Here is an 18,308-nt window from a genome sequence, read left to right as displayed (position 1 = left end):
TATAGCTTTTAGAAGAATTGGATGTTATTTGGGATTCTAGTTAGTTAAAAAAAACAACACTAAAAACTTGAAGGCCGAAATTTTTATGCAGATTTTTCAGTTAGTCATACATACATCGTTGATTTTTTTTTTTTTATGGTTGATTTTCCATTACTATAGATAAAAATGCACATTATCTTGAAATTAAAATCAAATTGAATAAAAAAAAATATTTGTAGATCTGAACAAAAGTTGGTAAAGATGTAAGATTGTAGGCTTAAAATTATTGACTCACTATATTGTTAATTTATTTAGACTGACTCATTCACAGACTTAACTTAGGCCTGTATCACCCATTATATACAAAATTAATAAATGACACTCTCAGAAATGTATTGACTCTTTCAGTAAATCGCTTATCACATTTAAAATATACGTTGTAAAAATAATGATAATAATTATCAAATGTGATGAAAAAAAAAAGAAAAACAAATAATCCAAACTGGCAGCACCAATTAGCAGACAATTAATGTCGTAAACAAGAATACACGAAATATAGGCTTGGCTAATTAGTCTATATTGGCTAAGAAAATCAGTTACAAAGCTTTATAGTCATAGATCTAAGTCACAAATTGATTTGTGCACACTTACCTCTGTAACATCGTATATGACAATTAAGTTTCCATTTATGATTTGCTGTAAAATTGATGGTAAAAATCTTCGGGAATAGTTTCTTTATATAGTAACAAATTCTACCGGAAGTCAATTTACCACGCAACCAAGGACGCCTCGGTGAAAGGAACTTATGCTTAGTTTCCTTAGTGTTGGCAGTCCATGTAATATATAGTCTATGGTTAGAGTTGGAACGATGCTGAATAAAATAGAGCCGGAGATTTGTAGCAAACGAATATTTACATTTGACTAGAGTACCAGAAGTAAAATCACTAAATTTAGGGACACTTCAGGATAAAAGACAAAAGTAAAGTAAGTAATCACAAAAAAAAAGAAAAACATTAAAAATACTTTTTTTTATATATAAAAAAAAAAGCTTTGTTAAGCGTACTTGTATCGGTTAGTTTGGATCAGTCATGCAATTAAATTTGTAATAGCTGTAAACTAACAATAAAAAATTTATAAAAATAATAAAAAAGGGAACGACCTGAATTCGAACATGTGGGCTAAAGCCTTCTTAGGCTACTCAAGCCAACGCAGTGTCCACTCTGCTAACGAAGAGTCTATGAACACGGATGATTGTATAGTTATTATAGTCATGTATTGTTTCTATTTCATGTTTGTGTTCACTAAGCCTGAGACGGCAGGGGACTAATTCATATCAACACTTCAGTCAAGTACTATTTCTTTCCCTTGTTTCAGATACCAACCAAAGTAATTTATTACCAATAGTTACTTAACTAATTGGTTATTTTTTTTCCCATTGATTTGTGTTGTCAGGTAAAAGAAATAATTATGCTAAATTTCATCTTGATCCGAGATAGGGTGTGGGAGAAATTACGTGTACAAACCTTTGACCAGACAGAGTGAGTTGATATAAACTTTGTAAAAAAAACACCTATTAAAATACTCAGTGAAAGGCATATTTCTTATTCCAAATGCTAGGACCGAATTCGTACAAGTGCTCCTTCTTCCTTAGTGCTATGAACGCATGGAACTTGCATCAATGAACCAGGAAAACCAACAACTTGAGAGTTTAAGTCTGTATTTTATTTAACATTCACACGACTAGATTAACAAATGGATGCGCGTGGGGCGTTATACTCTTCTCTTTTCAATGAACGTCTGTAGTTTGTAAGAAGAGAAAAATTCAAAATGTTAAAAAAGGGCGATTACTGGGACTGACTGGGAGTGACATTTAGTATGAAAAATGTCCCAAACTGTTGGCGATTATTGATACTTCTAGTGGCAACAAAATGTGTTCGCATGAAGTGAAAAGTCCTCAGCTCTCACGCTGTCTAGATGAGTGATTCCCAAAGTGTATTATAAAGACCCCCAGGGGTCTACGAAGACTTCCAAGGGGTCTACGAAAGTGACAAAAATAAATTAGGGGCCTATCAGATGTCCATGGGGGTCTACGATAATTGATTTTATTTAATTAGTGACTTATATTTTCACATCCCATTTTCAAGGTGTTGGTGATTTCAGTAATACATATTAATTATTGGCGTAAATTTGAATTTTATCAATTATCAATTTTAAAAAAAAGATCCCTCTAACATACAATGTAGCTTTATGTTACTTTTTCACTCTTTGACTCACTACAGTTACAAATTACTTTACAGAAAAAATGGAGTTGATGAATTTGCAAAAATGCAATATAATTTAAACAGGGGGTCGGTCTACCGAGAACCAGAAAACATAGCAAGGAGTCTACAAGACAAAAAAGTTTGGGAACCACTGGTCTAGATCAATAGAACTATCATTAGAATTTTATATACTCTGAGTGAGTAAGCTTAACCATGATCGTGGGGAGGGGGAATTGTGGCAGGGTAGAAAATGTTCGAATTTGGTTTCCATTATTCATGAGTTATATAGAGTAAAACATTTGCTCTTAAGAAATAATCATCGTCATAAAGGAGAAATTTTGGTTGAAAACATTTTTTAAAAAATATTTTACTTGTTTTTTAAGCAAAAAATGGCGAAAACTCAGTGGCGTAGCTATGGTGGGGAGGAGGGGATTTCGAAAATCCACCCGTGCCCCCACTTGAGGGGTTCCCTCCACTTGCGGGGGGGGGGGGGGCTCCAAAATGAGTGTTCGAATTTTTTTTTTTTACATTAAATCTATATATATAATTCTCTTCATGGCTCAACAGTTTGGACAAGACGTAAAGGAAAGATCACTCTTTTATTTCTAAATACGGCAGGGCCGTATTTAACCGTTGTGACCAAGAAGTCATGAAAAGATCTTTTTTTTATTTCTACCCCACATAGTTTTGGCGAAAAAAAAGGAAAGGGGGGGGGGAGGAGAACAAGTAATCTACTCTGTATTCACCCGTCACTAAATACATGACCGGACCTAACCATTGTGGGGCCCAATGCGAAATGGAATTCGCGGGGCCCAGTTTCGGTAGGGATACGGATTATAAGTGAAAATTAAGAGTTTATATTAGAAAATACATCCGTCTTTGCATTTTATTATTCTTTACTACTTACAAAATACTTTACGAGCCTTGGTGTAGCGAAGTCATACAGTATATCATAAAAATTCTATTTCCGACATAGATCACGCACAATAGCAAGAACTACCAAATGTTTCAATCTATCTACGAGAATTGTTGACCTCAAGTAATTCTTCATTAGTTTGAGCCGCGAGAAGCTTCTTTCACCAGATTCCAAAAATACGGGCTAATGCCGTTTTTTTTTTATCGCGCGTAGGATTATCGTTTTCCATATTGAATGATACCCCAAAACGACAATTTTTGTGTACAAGTTTCAGGAGATTTGTATGAGTTTTCTAAAGATTTTAATAATTTCAGGATATTTCCAGGACTTTTTCGTATATTTTGCAATTTCAGATTTCAAGGAGCTCCTGGTAAATCGACAGGAGGCCGCGGGAAATCTGTTATAAGTTTTAAAATGGTTTAATTTAATAATTTATACACATAGAATTAGCTCGGGTCCTATGAAAGTGCGGGGCCCACTGCGGTCGCATAGGTTGCAGTTGCCTAAAGCCGACCCTGCAAAATAGCGGCGTATGCTGCGCCGCCGGTCGACTAGTATTAAAGATTACGCCATTATCTCATGTCATGATGTCGAATGTCAAAATGCAGGAACCCCTAAAGAGGTCACCCCCCTCGGGCTTTCAAATAATGGCAAATTCCTAGCTATGCCATTGTGTAAACTTATCTAAATCTATTTATCATTTGAGTTTATGTTGAAAAACTGTTACATTTTTATAGTGATAGGTGGCCACAGATTTAAAATTTGACTCTCCTTCTATCTGACCATCCTGTTCAACCATACCATTTCAATACGTAGACATTGTGTGACCGGATGCCCGTTTGTAAGTATCCCACAGGATGACCAGATAACTATGTCCCACAGCTAGTAACACTTAGTACAAGATGAGAAGATTCAACCAAAGACAAGGATGGTGGTCCTAAAACAAAAGGGGCATAACTTGAGCCGACATACAAATGTGTAAACGTTATGTTTGTGGTCATTGTGTGTAATGTTGAAGAATGCTGGGTTTGTGTGTCCCCTTAACACGTAACAGACATGAATAGTATACAAAGACATGAGTCGAGCTTCAGCGCACAAATATGACTTTTATTCAATAATAATAATTTACTGCACTTCTAGTGGCTACATCAAGATATACAATGGACCTCATTCACCAATCGTAAACAAATAACATCTAGTCATGTGATCATATTGATAAAACAACGAAACAAACTGTCACGTGACAGACACTGTGTATTAAAATTAGATCGTAATTTGTATAGAAGAGATAGAGAACCTGGTGGCAAAATGTTGTTTGTTTACGATTGGTGAATGAGGTCCATGACGCTGTGAAATGCCTTCTTCAAAAAGATCAAAGAATCGATCTAGCTTCTGGCGCCTCTCGCGAAAACGCAATACATTTTAAAATGGTCCTACTTAACAAAATATGAAACAATGTCTTTATTTTACGTTTGGAAACATTAGTAATGCCATTTTACTTATTTAGTATTTAAACATGGTTTGATAACTTTAATGAAAATAGAAATGTTTGTCTTTCTTAGAAATATAATATATCCGCATAACAGCGGTATCAAATATACAAATCCTTTATAACACAACTTCACTACTAAAATATGTCCACATCACAGCGGGTAATAACAAATTTCAGTCATATGTACCCAGCTCGTAGTAAAGAAAATAACTATTAGAAATATCCGTACTGTCTCAAGTACTCTCAAGTGACTTCAAGTGACTACTCTTAACTCTACTAAAAAAATCAATTTAGTCATTCTTACTTCCTCTTTCTAAATCAGAGTTTTGACGTGCCTTTCACCTTCATGAACCAAGGTAAATATATAACAGGCAATGTCAACCGAGCCTGTGACAGAAAGGTCCCGAAAGAAATAGATTTGAAGGTGAATGTTGAAAGGTGGCGGGTGGGGGTGTTGAGAAAACACGTACTTACAGCACCGGCTGATACTAAACTTAATGACGTCTTTGGTGACACTTTGGTCAGAGAGGTCCGTCCAGAAATTAAGTTTTCTGGACACAATAGAGAAGCGGAGTGAATCTCAATCCTTAGAAGACGAAGGCCTAGTTGAAGTCAAATTCACAGGTTGAACTAATTTGACTAAGGGATATTAATCTAAACTTCAAATCTGTACGAGTATTTGAACCCATGACTTTCACGTGAGAAGTCTAGCTCTTGACCATCTCGGGAAACCGCTGTCCTTTAATCTAGCACAAAATCTAATCTGAAATAATCTTTTTTTTTTCGAACTTACATCTGTATTTTATAAGACAAGATAATCTTATCTAATTAATCCAATCTTAGGCAAACGACAAAGCTATTGTTAGGCACCTAGTTTATATTATTAGTTAGTTAGAGACGCACCATAGGAGACGTATATTGAACGGGACTAGTGACGCTTGGGATATTTTGGGTTAGTGACTGGAAAATCAGTTAGCAATAGGATTCTCTTGGGTAAAGACGTGTTTTATTTGACAGAGACTCTGACTGTGGCCTTTTATTGGATTAAACGTATTATTCATTGTTCATCAGTGTTGATCACATCTTTTTACTTGTTAAAATCGATGTGTGTTATATGTATGTACTGTGGTTCAATTACATTGAATACACCCGAACAAGAAACACAAACGCTTGAGTGAAATCTAACAATCATCTACAGTTGACTTCAGTACAGAATAAACATTCATCACACTATATAATTTTATATTTTAATTGCACCACATATTCTGTCTTTGAACCATTCTGTTAGATATAGGTGTGTATCTGTCTACTCTGAACAACTCTGACAATAACAATCTCTATTTCTACAGACATTTTAACCGGTGGTCCTCAACGTGTATAAATTGTTTATCGTTCATTGACAAAAAAAAAAAAAAAGGATACCGTATACGTGAAGCCGATTTACAGGAAGTGACGTCACAATGCTTTCACTGTATTAAAAAAAACAACGTAAATAATACAACATGCACAGGACGTCCTTCACCTTTACACAGGATCCTGTCTCTGCAGAAGACAGCGTGAAACGGAAGGAAGCGCGTCGTCCAGGTGTCCCAGGTAACAGGAGGGGAAGTAATTGAAAGCACCGGCTCCCAGATTCCGGGAAATCAGGTGTACACAGAGGCTTGCTCAATCACACAAGCGCTCGCACGCATTCACATGAAACATAAGGAACAATTCAGAGAGAAAACAAACAAACAGCACAAAGACAACACAAGCCTAGCTTCCAATCTAGCGTTGTCTATTTACCAGTCGCAAAAAAAGAGCACCATGTCTATTACGTCCGTTGATCTTCTATTCTAAAAGTTCAAGTGTCATATTTATAAAATATAGATGATCTTATATAGGATTTTCATACATGTCGGAAAACCTATAAATAGCAAGGGTTTTGGCGTATCCGGTGTACAAAATAAAATAAGTGTTGACAAGCTAGGTCTTTTTAAAAAAAGTTACTTGTTAATTTTCATGCACATTTTCATAACTGCAGAAACGAAAGTTTTCAAGCTAATCATTTTGTCATTTTTATTGAGTTTGCAATTTTGACATTGCATTTAGAGTCCTTGACACTGCTTAGTTTATCACGAAAATCTCCAATAAACATGATGCTTTGCCCCCCCTCTCTTCGGCCTGAAAGAGTTTGCCTGTTATACTAAGTGCGTAGTGATTCAAGTATCATATATCTTTAACAATCTAAAATGTAAGGGTTGTGTGATAGATAAACATTGATCAATGTCGAATTGTTATGTATATATTATCTCCTTATCTTATACACAACAGACGTTACTTCAAAAGAGAAACTAATTACGACCTACGTATTCCATGTGTCTATCTAATCATTCATGTTAATCACTAAAATAAACCCTGCAAAATCGTTGGTTTTCCTGCCTGATTCAGGCATGTGTATTGCGAACTATGTATGGCTGACTCGTCAGAACTTCTCGCGCCAAAACGCTGCGCTAAAAACTTCTGCGCCAAAACATCGCGTCCTTCTGAAGCATTACTGCACTTTGGAGAAGTGCAGTAAGGTCACTCGTCACCACACCTTCTGCTGATATTACCCTTTGAAATATTGTAATTATATGGTTATTGTTATGCAAAATAACATATTATTATCATCATTATTATAATTACACACATTTATATATAATCCAGAGAGTAAAAAAAAACGAATTATTGTCTAAAAAAAAGCTAAGTACAACCTCAAAAGAAGGCCAACTAAAAGCTTGTCTAAAAGAATCTACCTTGAATAGATTTCAAAGTCTGAGCTAACCCAGGTACAGGAGAGTCCGTGGTTGAAAAGGTAACACAAGGTCACTTTAAGAATGACAAATGTATTTCTGGAACTAGAACTGTGGTGCCGCAAGGGTCGAGGTCGGGATGTCAAGACTTTTAGAAGGCCGCGTTTCTAACTCGCAGCGAAGGTTTCTCTGGTTCGCCACATCCAGGAGGAGCAGCGATATATCTTGACGCCATAGTGGCCTCGTAACGTTGCACAGATACACACACACAGACACACTAACTAAGAAACGTGGAATAATGAAATAAGAAACCAGTGGCGTAGCAAGCGTGGTTTCGGGAGCGGCGGACAGCACCTGGCATCATATGCGCTTGCTACGCCGCTGTGAGAAATGAAGCATAACTCATTACATCCTTTAGAAATTCCTGCGCTCCATGGACTCAACTCTTCAAGGCCCTCTAGGGTTACGAATGCGGGTCTTTTCAGACGCTCCATGAACTCAACTCTTCAAGGCCCTCTAGGGTTACGGAATGCGGGCCGTTTCAGTACACAGACCAAAGTTTGGAGCTCGCTCACCATTGAGCTCAGACAACAATATGTTCCGCTCCATTCACTAAGAGCTCCAGAGTCTCCTTAATGGAAGGATAAATGTTGTAATATTGCCTTTCTTCTGTTATGTATATCGTGCATATGTATAATGAGGTCATGTATTGAAAGCGCTATATAAATTAAATTATTTTTTTTTTCTTATTATTGACAATGTTTGCTGTTTGCAAATAATCAAACGTACTATAGTTGCATTAAATAGCCTGAAAAAAATAGTTTCTACATTTACAAAAATATTTGCATGTATTTATTTTTCAGAAATCCACAACTGAGTTCAGACCAATTATTTCCCCTTTTTTTAGGTTCCTTGAATGCAATTACATTTACTGGTCACGTGATCTCTATTGTTTTATTGTTAGGAATTTTTTCCTTCCTATTTTAATCCAATGTTTATGTTCAAACATGATATAGAAATTAATACAAGCTTGTTTCTATTCTAAAAGTACACAGGACACTATATAAATCACAGGTTCTCAAGCCTTTTTGACCAGTGGGACTTCTTTAGATAGTCCAAGTTTGTCCACGGACTCCTAAGTGAAAAGACTACATAAGTGCATAGCATATAAAATACAAATGTAAAAAAAAAAAACACATTTTGTTGAAGGATTGTATACTAAAATTATGACTTTTTGTTAAAATACGATTTTTAAAATATTAATGACTTAAATGAGGTTTATGAGATTTTATGAGTGTATTTATGTGTATGAAGGATTGGCCTCTTTGGTCACACAAGAAGTTGCAAAGGGAAAAGATCTTCTCTCGAGACGTACAATGCCACAGATACAGATTTATTTCCGGCTCAATGTTTGTATGTAGCAACCGCAACTTTCAACGAGCACACATTGCTAGTCGGTTTCTTTGTTTTGTGAGGAGATACATGACGGCAATGAATTCACGTTTTTACCAAATCAGAAGTTTGGAAACCATTCAACAACTTCTGTACAATAGTATACAATAATCCATAGTGCAGGATACCAAATTGGAATCTGTTTCTGAAGTCAGAATTTAAAACATTGGTTTCAGTTCCTCGTTTGTGGATATTCAATAATCTGCTGGTGTATTAGTATGGATTTATCTGTGATTGGGATCTATGTTTGTCCACGCGTAAAAGGGTTCAATGCCCAATCAGAAATACCGAAGTGAAGAATGTCTTCAAATCTTAGGCTTAGGTCGCCATGAAACATCACTTAATTGAAATATCAAACAGTAGTGAGGGGCGAACTGATTATTATTCCAATTATACGATTAGATCAATTGCTTTTAGCAAAGAAGTTATCTTAATTGTTTACAATTTTCAGCTGTCTGTGGACCCCCTCGGTCTTTTGGCGGAATCCAAGGGGGTCCAGGTACCACAGTTTGAGAACCACTGCTATAAATAATCTCAAATAATGATGCTTGTCTTGAGTCAGAAATGAAGGTGGAGTACAGCATGTCACGTGGCTAGGAAGTCCTAGCTATGATCTAAATATTTTGCCACATCCAGCGCAGACATCACCGTTTCTGCCCGTTGTTGATTTCAGTTCTATTTTCAAATCTCCAGCTGTCTCGTTCGGAAGCCGCCTTCCCTCAGGTGCTCTCTTTTCAAATCTCCAGCTGTCTCGTTCGGAAGCCGCCTGCTCTCAGGTGCTCTCTTTTCAAATCTCCAGCTGTCTCGTTCGGAAGCCGCCTTCTCTCAGGTGCTCTCTTCAATCATCTTTCTATCATCTATGTCAGTTAAAGCAAGCGGACGCCTGGCTGGTCTTAAAGCGTTTTCCGGGGCATCTCTTTTACGCCAACCACCTTTCAGTTCTCATAAAAAAAAAAATGCTTTTGGCATACGGTCTTCCCACATACGGTCTTCCCACATACGGTCTTCCCACATACGGTCTTCCCACATACGGTCTTCCCACATACGGTCTTCCCACATACGGTCTTCCCACATACGGTCTTCCCACATACGGTCTTCCCACATACGGTGTATGCGCCCTGCCCAGTGTAGCTATCGAAAAGCAAATAGTTTATTTACACTGTCTATAGCGGCATTCGCAAGAACTTCTTTATTTTTTAGCTTGGTCTTACCATAACATGCCAATGATGTAGCGCAGACAGCTTTGGTGAAAGCGTTAGTTGCTTTCTGTAACGTACCCATGTCTAAGGTCCATACAGAGGTGTTTGGTAGACACTGATTGTTTGTGGGTAGACGGAACCATTTATTCTGCCACACTCTCGCTTGGAGACGTCTACAAGCACTTTTAGCCTTAGCCAGACGGTTACCAACCTCTCTTGAAAGTGATGCGTCATTGGATATCATGCTTCCAAATATGTAAACTGACCTACCACTTGAGCGGGTGGCCATTCACTGTGAGACTGAGGAGAGAGAGAGAGAGAGACAGAGACAGAGAGATAGAGACGTGGGCAGGCAGCAATCACTATTGGTTTGGAAGGGGCCCAGAATAGCACAGGCAATAAGCAGTGACTTTTATGGTCAGGTCAATCGAACTTACAAGATGTCCCTGTTGGTCCCTGTCTAATGGGAACATGTAATTGGCTAGTGGTTGAGCAGGCTATGTGACACCCTTGATAGCCGTTGGTCACATCATTTTAATTGAGTATCTGCAACTTACATATCATTTTTGTGGTGTATAGTAGACCTAAAAGGGAAGACTTGACAAGCGTTTAGTCAAAGCATTCAAGTAACCTTTTTAAATGTCCCAAACAGGCAATAACTTTCTTTTTTATTTGCTCCGATATTAAATTGATTAAAAGTACAGTTAATGTTATACATTAAAAATTTAAAAGCTGTTATTTTCTTTGAAGTCTGTCTTGCATTTAAACCTGTTAATATACATGCGCGAGTTATTCTCCTTGGTTAGTAATGTCCCTTGGTTTAACCAAGACGGCGTCATATAAAACATTCGATTTGTTTGTTCTTCATCATATTATTATAACAGTCGAAATATTCACTTCGTAGAATTGAAACAAAGAACAAAAAGACAAAAAAAAACAACTAATAATAATAATATTTATAACAATAATAATAAGAGAAACTATTCTTTTTTCTTTTCGTCACAGCTTCTCTTCCTAGCTAGAGATCCAATATTCTCGAGCCTCGAGGCAGCTAACACTAAGAGAAGCGGAAGATTGCGAGAGAAAGAAAGAGAGAGAGAGAGAGAGAGAGGTGTTTCCTTTTACGACCAGTAGGACACTATTCAGATTCCATTCACCTTCCCCTAACCTCGTCTCACCCTCTGTACCCCCGCCCCACCCGCACAAGCACCAAAGTTTATCATAGGATCAAGTATTGACCACAAGAGGTTACCGAAGTTATTAGCATACCCAATGACTAAAACGGCTTAGAGTCTGGAATTAATTGCCTTCCGTTACGTTGGCCTATTCCTGTTCTGTAGTCCTATTCCTGTTCTGTTGTCCTATTCCTGTTCTGTTGTCCTATTCCTGTTCTGTTGTCCTATTCCTGTTATGTTGTCCTATTCCTGTTATGTTGTCCTATTCCTGTTATGTTGTCCTATTCCTGTTCTGTTGTCCTATTCCTGTTCTGTTGTCCTATGCCTGATCTGTTGTCCTATTCCTGTTCTGTTGTCCTATTCCTGTTTAGTTAACCGATCTCTGCTCTGTAGCTCAGTCTCTGTTTTTATCCCTTTCTCTGCCACTTGACTTACTGCCTTTACCTTCTCGTCTGCCTACAGATGTAAGCTTGCCGTTACCTTCTCGTCTGCCTACAGATGTAAGCTTGCCTTTACCTTCTCGTCTGCCTACAGATGTAAGCTTGACTTTACCTTCTCGTCTGCCTACAGATGTAAGCTTGCCTTTACCTTCTTGTCTGCCTACAGATGTAAGCTTGACTTTACTTTCTCGTCTGCCTACAGATGTAAGCTTGCCGTTACCTTCTCGTCTGCCTACAGATGTAAGCTTGCCTTTACCTTCTCGTCTGCCTACAGATGTAAGCTTGACTTTACCTTCTCGTCTGCCTACAGATGTAAGCTTGACTTTACCTTCTCGTCTGCCTACAGATGTAAGGCTGCCTTTACCTTCTCGTCTGTCTACAGATGTAAGCTTGACTTTACCTTCTCGTCTGTCTACAGATGTAAGCTTGCCTTTACCTTCTCGTCTGCCTACAGATGTAAGCTTGCCTTTACCTTCTCGTCTGCCTACAGATGTAAGCTTGCCTTTACCTTCTCGTCTGCCTACAGATGTAAGCTTGCCTTTACCTTCTCGTCTGCCTACAGATGTAAGCTTGCCTTTACCTTCTCGTCTGCCTACAGGTGTAAACTTGCCTTTACCTTCTCGTCTGCCTACAGATGTAAGCTTGACTTTACCTTCTCGTCTGCCTACAGATGTAAGCTTACCTATCCATCCACGCATTCCCCTTTACTTATGAATTTCTTTGGACAAACTGAGTCCTTTTAAACCACTGAAATTGTAAATCAAAACTTTTCCCTACAATTCAAGTCTAGCTTGACACTCTGGTCTTATATGTTTCTTGCGAGTATTACATCCTACCCGAAATCTCCTGCATGACGGCGGCAGTGCGGGCATAGCAGTGGACAGGGCTCGAACCGGGGACAACAATACCACTTGGCCATGCAGCCTCCGCAGCCACTATAAGTTCACTAAAATTGAATCACTTTTAAAATAACCAAAAGTTGAATTCATTAAAACTCATTAAAAGTGGAATCCTTTGTTAAAATAACCAAATGTTGAATTGCTTTTTGACTGATTAAAAGTTCAATCCTTTCTTAAAATGAACCTATCTCTAAAGATATCGTGATCTTAACTAAATGAGCGCAAGAGTTAATGAACGCACCATCCCTGACCTGGAGGCAAAGTGGCTGAGTGGTAAAGCACTTGGCTTCCGAGCCGGGGTCCCGAGTTCGAAACCTGGTGAAGTCTGGGATTTTTAATTTCGGGATCTTCGGGCGCCTTTGAGTTCACCCAGCTCTAATGGGTACCTGACATAAGTTGGGGAAAAGTAAAGTTGGTTGGTCGTTGTGCTGGCAACATAGCACCCTCGTTAACCGTAGGCCACAGAACCAGATGACCTTTACATCACTTGCCCTATAGACCACAAGGTCTGACAAGGGGAACTTTACCTTTTATCCCTGACCCCCCCCCCCCCACACACACACACGTTTCTCTTAAGAACTATTAATGTCACTAAATGCACCTGAGAGTATTTATACGCATTAAGCGCAGGCTGTACCGCAACGCCAATCAATCGAAGCTAAATCTGGAATCAGATCGATCTGACGATACAATCAATACACAAGGACGTCTTGACAAGAAGTTCTCATGTTACATAGCGACATAGTGCATCTACGTGTGTGTGTGTTTGCGTGTGTGCGTGTGTGTGAGTGAGAGAGGGACAGAGTCAATTACATTAAGTTTTGTGCTCAGGACTAATGCAGTTATCAGCAGACCAACAAACGAACTGCCCCCGTGCCTGCATTGATCTAGGCTATATGTGTATTTCATGAGGTTTTGTAGGTTGAACTTTTGAAAGAGCCAGTCCTTTCCTTGATCGAATGGAAAAAAGGGTAAGAGGCTGAATACATAGGAGTTGAAAGTTGAAAGAATATAGAGACTATAGACTATACATTGCACAGTGATGAATGAATGTCTCTTGTAAGAGTGTTTTTTCAATACAGCTTTGAAGTTAATGTGATCTAGGTCAGTGTCAAGTTGTTGTAATAACCACAATTCCTGGCCTATATTTAAGTATTGGAGATTTTCATACCTGGTGGAAAAGTTATAAATAGCTCAGTTTTTTGGTTTATCCGCTAGAGACATAAAGAGGGTGTTGATAAGTTGTTGTTTTTTAATGGCACATGATTTTACATGATAATTGTGTGATTTTACATAATTGTGTGATTTTACATGATAATTGTGTGATTTTACATGGTAATTGTGTGATTTTCATGATAATTGTGTGATTTTACATGATAATTGTGTGCACTTTAAGCACTGAAGAATCGAACTTTCTAAGATCTTCCGTTCGTGGAACAAAATAATTTAAATATGACGGAAGCATTTGACTTTCCCGCTATGACTTTAAGCTTATTTGAAAACAACTGGGCAAATAACTAACGAGAGTAAAGGAAAGTTGCTACGAGCATCAACTACCAACATACACCGATGAGAGAGAGAGAGAGAGAGAGAGAGTGAGAGAGAGAGTTAAAGTTTGGGTAGAGGGCTCACTTAGGAGCTCCTTTAAAACCCTAAAATCTATATTCTCAGTCTCAGCTCGAGTCCTTCGGCATGGACCTTAAGCGTTTCTCCAATCGGCTACCTGTTGATGGCGAGCGTTGAGATGAAATGAAATAATTATACAAGGCTTTAGTAATAGGCCTAATATAAAACGATATTCTGCCAAATCTAACTCACTACAAAAACGCGTCTTTACACTCTGGCATCCTGGACTGGTCTGAGGTACCCAAGACAGCTTACTACAGCGCCGCATCTTTTGCATCACTCACACTGTATAGCCACCAACCAATCACTAACGTCTCACCGTCACCATAGAAACACACACACACACACACACACTCCATAACACCACCTCGCCCTCTTGTACTTTCATTAATAATTAAATACATTCGCCTTTATTCAAGACACACACACACAAGCGCACACAAAATTAGACACACAAACACACATACAACTTGTTATTTGAGTGGATGAAAAAAAATTTGGAAACGAGACCAGACAATAACACTAGCATGCTTCTTTCCATCCCAGCATGCTCTGCGGCAGACAACACGTAATCAGGAATTTAAAAAAGCGCGTGGGATTAAAAAAAAGTATTGAAAAAAAATGTCTTACTGCAACAGACACAAACTAAGATTAAACAAACCTTTGAAAGTTTGGTAATTACCGACTAAGTTGTACGCTTAGAATAACACAGAAAACATTTAGGTGCATGGCCATTGTGTTTTCAACCTATTCATATTATATCCTTGTAAATATTGGATTTTAACAAATTTAAGTTATGAAAAATATTTGGTCTTTACCATGAATTCTGCCTATTAACCTTGGCCTACTATTGTGACTATTAGTCTTGACCTACTATTCTGCCTATTAGTCTTGACCTACTATTCTGCCTATTAGTCTTGACCTACTATTCTGCCTATTAGTTTTGGCCTACTATTCTGCCTATTAGTCTTGACCTACTATTCTGACTATTAGTCTTGGCCTACTAATCTGCCTATTAGCCTTGGTCTACTATTCTGCCTATTAGTCTTGGCCAACTATTCTGCCTATTAGTCTTGGCCAACTATTCTGACTATTAGTCTTGACCTACTATTCTGACTATTAGTCTTGGCCTACTATTCTGCCTATTAGTCTTGACCTTCTATTCTGCCTATTAGTCTTGACCTACTATTCTGCCTAATAGTCTTGGCCTAGTATTCTGCCTATTAGTCTTGACCTACTATTCTGACTATTAGTCTTGGCCTACTAATCTGCCTATTAGTCTTGGCCTACTATTCTGCCTATTAGTCTTGGCCAACTATTCTGCCTATTAGTCTTGGCCAACTATTCTGATTATTAGTCATGACCTACTATTCTGCCTATTAGTCTTGACCTACTATTCTGCCTATTAGTCTTCGCTTAAAATTCTGTCATTTTGTCTTGATCAACAGTTCTGTCAATTACTATTAAAAGCTCCTACGAGAACAGATTAAGTAAAATTGGTCTGTTTCTATTGTCGACGGTTAATGAGGGTGTTATGTGGCCAGCACAACGACCAAAAGCCTTTACTTCCTCGACGTATGTCAGGTACCCCTTAGGCTGGACTCTTGGGCGCGAACTAAAAAAAAACAGTTCAAAATCCAAGTCTTCACCTGGATTCGAACTCGAGACAACTCGGTTGGGAAGTCAAGCGCCTTACCACTCAGCCATCAAGCCCATTACTACAACTCTTAACCAAAAATTATGACCAATAATACTGACCAGACATTTTTCTATTTTTAGTCTTGAACATGAGTTCTTTTTATAGATCTGGACATAGAATTTGTTTATGGGTAATAAAATTATTAGACTATTTATTTTCGCAACAACAAATTTCAAACATGAAGAAGCAAAAAAATATGTCTACATTATTGCATGTTTTTGTTTAATTTTTCCCCCCTAACCGCTGCATTCCATACAAAAAAAAAACGAGGAACAGAAAACACCCCATCCCCCCATAAGCTCCATTCTTAGGCCCAGATACTCTGGCCCGCTGGCACTTTATTTACTAAGCTTGCCAGCTACGAGTCGTGAGTGTAAGCCCAGATAGCGCATCTGTTCCTCTCGAGCTGGTTAGCTCGCTTGCTTCACACTGTGACCAGACGATCTGTGGGTGAGTAGTTTAGTCTCATTCTTTGCTCATTTTTATTAACGCGTTTAATTAGATTAAACATTCCGTTAGAACAAATTAAGATCCCATACCCGATAGTTTCTGGCCACTTTGTATGACTTTTACTGCTCAAACTGCCCATGACGAGGTTGAGTACATCTAATTCGTTTCATTGCTCCACCGGCTCGTTTGTTTTGGCATGGTCAGATGTTTTAGAGAGAGATATGGCGAGCATGTGGGGGATAATTGTGTTATCAAGTTGGGTAACATTTGGGCGCGGAACAGAAGTTGATTGTTTTAGACTCTCCCCTATTTTCCCCCTACCTGGAGCTGTGAAACACGACCACTGTCCGATAAGCGTGCTGGTTATCTCCCCGTGTGTTGAAGGGGGGAAAATGAAAAGTGTAACGACAATGATTTTAACTGGGAGAGAGAATGGGGAAAAAAGATACGAATGAACCCCATGCTAGGCTAACCAAAACAGTGTTGATTGCGACTTTTGTTAATCTAGCAAACGGCGTGAACGACCTATTGAAGTAGTACTAAGCAAATGAAAAAAATTTGGTTAACATGGTTAATAAAGATTAAAATTACGTATTAAAAATTGGTGTAGTACTGTCTGACTAGAAGATACTTTTTAATTTCATTTCTTCTTATAAATTTTCATTTGAATGTAATGTTAAGTTCCCCTTTCAGACGTTGTGATCTATAGGTCAGATGATGCAACTTATGTCAGGTACCCATTAGGGCTGGGTGGACTCAGAAGCGCCCAAGAATTCCGAAATTAAAAAATCCTAGTCTTCACCAGGATTTGAGCCCGGGACCACGGTTCAGAAGTCAAGCGCTTTACCGCTCTTAAACATTTTTATTTGAATGGCGTTTGCTAAATTCGCGATGCACACAGACGCCAAAGGGTCTTTCAGAAATTACGTCTATGTAAAGCTTGGCCATTAATTTTGACGGTTTTGGTCTAAACTCTTTGTATTTTTGTAGAGATTTTTTGGTCTATCAGTTGCATCGATATTTACAGCTTATTGTGAAGCCTACGTCTCAGTTATTTATTTGAAACTGTCATAGAATATATAACGAACAATGAATTATTGACTTAGAAACTTTCTGGGCCAAGAAAAGATAAGCGAGTAAAAATATTCTCCATTGAATCATATAAATAAAAATTATGAAGACATAATATAAACAAAATGATACTTATTTTTCCCTTTTGTTCCTTTTTGTACCTAAGAATATTTCTAGAAATATTTGGATTCTCATACTGCGCTAAGTTTATTTTAACTCCCTTGGGCATCTGTGAGCTATTTTTATGTCTTCTTGACTCTTTCGCAGTGCACGAAAACTGTACCGACAGAACCAATGTTCTTGTTATTGGCGACCTTTACCCACTGGATCACGTGACATGTGACAAAAAACTTTTTCAACCCTTTAAACTGGCAAAATATAAACAATATACTATTTTAAAAAAGCAAAGCTTATCTGATGGAAAGCAGCGCACAATCACTGCCTTATCTCACCCCTAGGTTAATCTCCCCTTTTCTATGTAAAACCAAATTAATTAATAACCTACACAAATTGATTAACTAATTTGTTAATTCTTTATTGAGTCATACATATTCCTGTAACGTGTAGAAGAATCCATCCAGAAAGACAGACAAACGGACAAACAGACAGAGTTTATACAAGATTTGTACCTAAAATGCTCGCTGACAGCATTTTCATTCCTTAGTAGGACTGTTTGACTTAGTTCTCAAAGGGAACGCTGTATCACTTTAAATAAGAGAACTCGAAGGCAAGTTATACGTTGATTTCCAGATGTGACCGAGAGAGAGAGAGAAAGTGTGAGAGAGAGAGAGAGAGTGAGAGAGAGAGAGTGAGAGAGAGAGGTAGTAAGAGTGAGAGAGAGAGAGTGAGAGAGAGAGAGGTAGTAAGAGTGAGAG

At 38.1% G+C, this 18,308-nt stretch overlaps 2 protein-coding genes across 5 annotated transcripts in view; one reads left to right on the top strand and one right to left on the bottom strand.

Annotated features, from left to right (window-relative positions):
- Nucleotides 1-11,642: 11,642 nt before the first annotated feature.
- LOC129922715 (uncharacterized) lies at nucleotides 11,643-12,386 on the bottom strand. The gene has a single exon (XM_056009653.1). It carries the CDS (start codon nucleotides 12,384-12,386, stop codon nucleotides 11,643-11,645), a length of 744 nt encoding a protein of 247 aa, XP_055865628.1.
- A 995-nt stretch (nucleotides 12,387-13,381) lies between these two features.
- The window catches only part of LOC106072809 (neural cell adhesion molecule 1-A-like), a 62,071-nt gene continuing 57,144 nt past the window's right edge, over nucleotides 13,382-18,308 (top strand). Inside the window, exon 1 of one of the 4 annotated variants that reach the window (XM_056010271.1) lies at nucleotides 13,382-13,558. The gene's annotated coding sequence lies outside the window, so the exon portion shown is untranslated. Of the gene's footprint in view, nucleotides 13,559-16,228; nucleotides 16,363-18,308 lie in introns of those variants that run through there. The other 3 variants (XM_056010269.1, XM_056010268.1, XM_056010270.1) reach the window with 3 other exon arrangements.

The sequence above is a fragment of the Biomphalaria glabrata genome, chromosome 14 (assembly GCF_947242115.1).
Source record: "Biomphalaria glabrata chromosome 14, xgBioGlab47.1, whole genome shotgun sequence".
NCBI lineage: Eukaryota > Metazoa > Mollusca > Gastropoda > Planorbidae > Biomphalaria > Biomphalaria glabrata.
Note: the sequence above shows the minus strand (reverse complement) of the source record. Positions and strands in the feature narration are given on the sequence as shown.

Coding starts and splice junctions, on each gene's coding strand:
- LOC129922715 (XM_056009653.1), bottom strand. CDS start 12,386: ATGCGTGGATGGATAGGTAAGCTTACATCTGTAGGCAGACGAGAAGGT.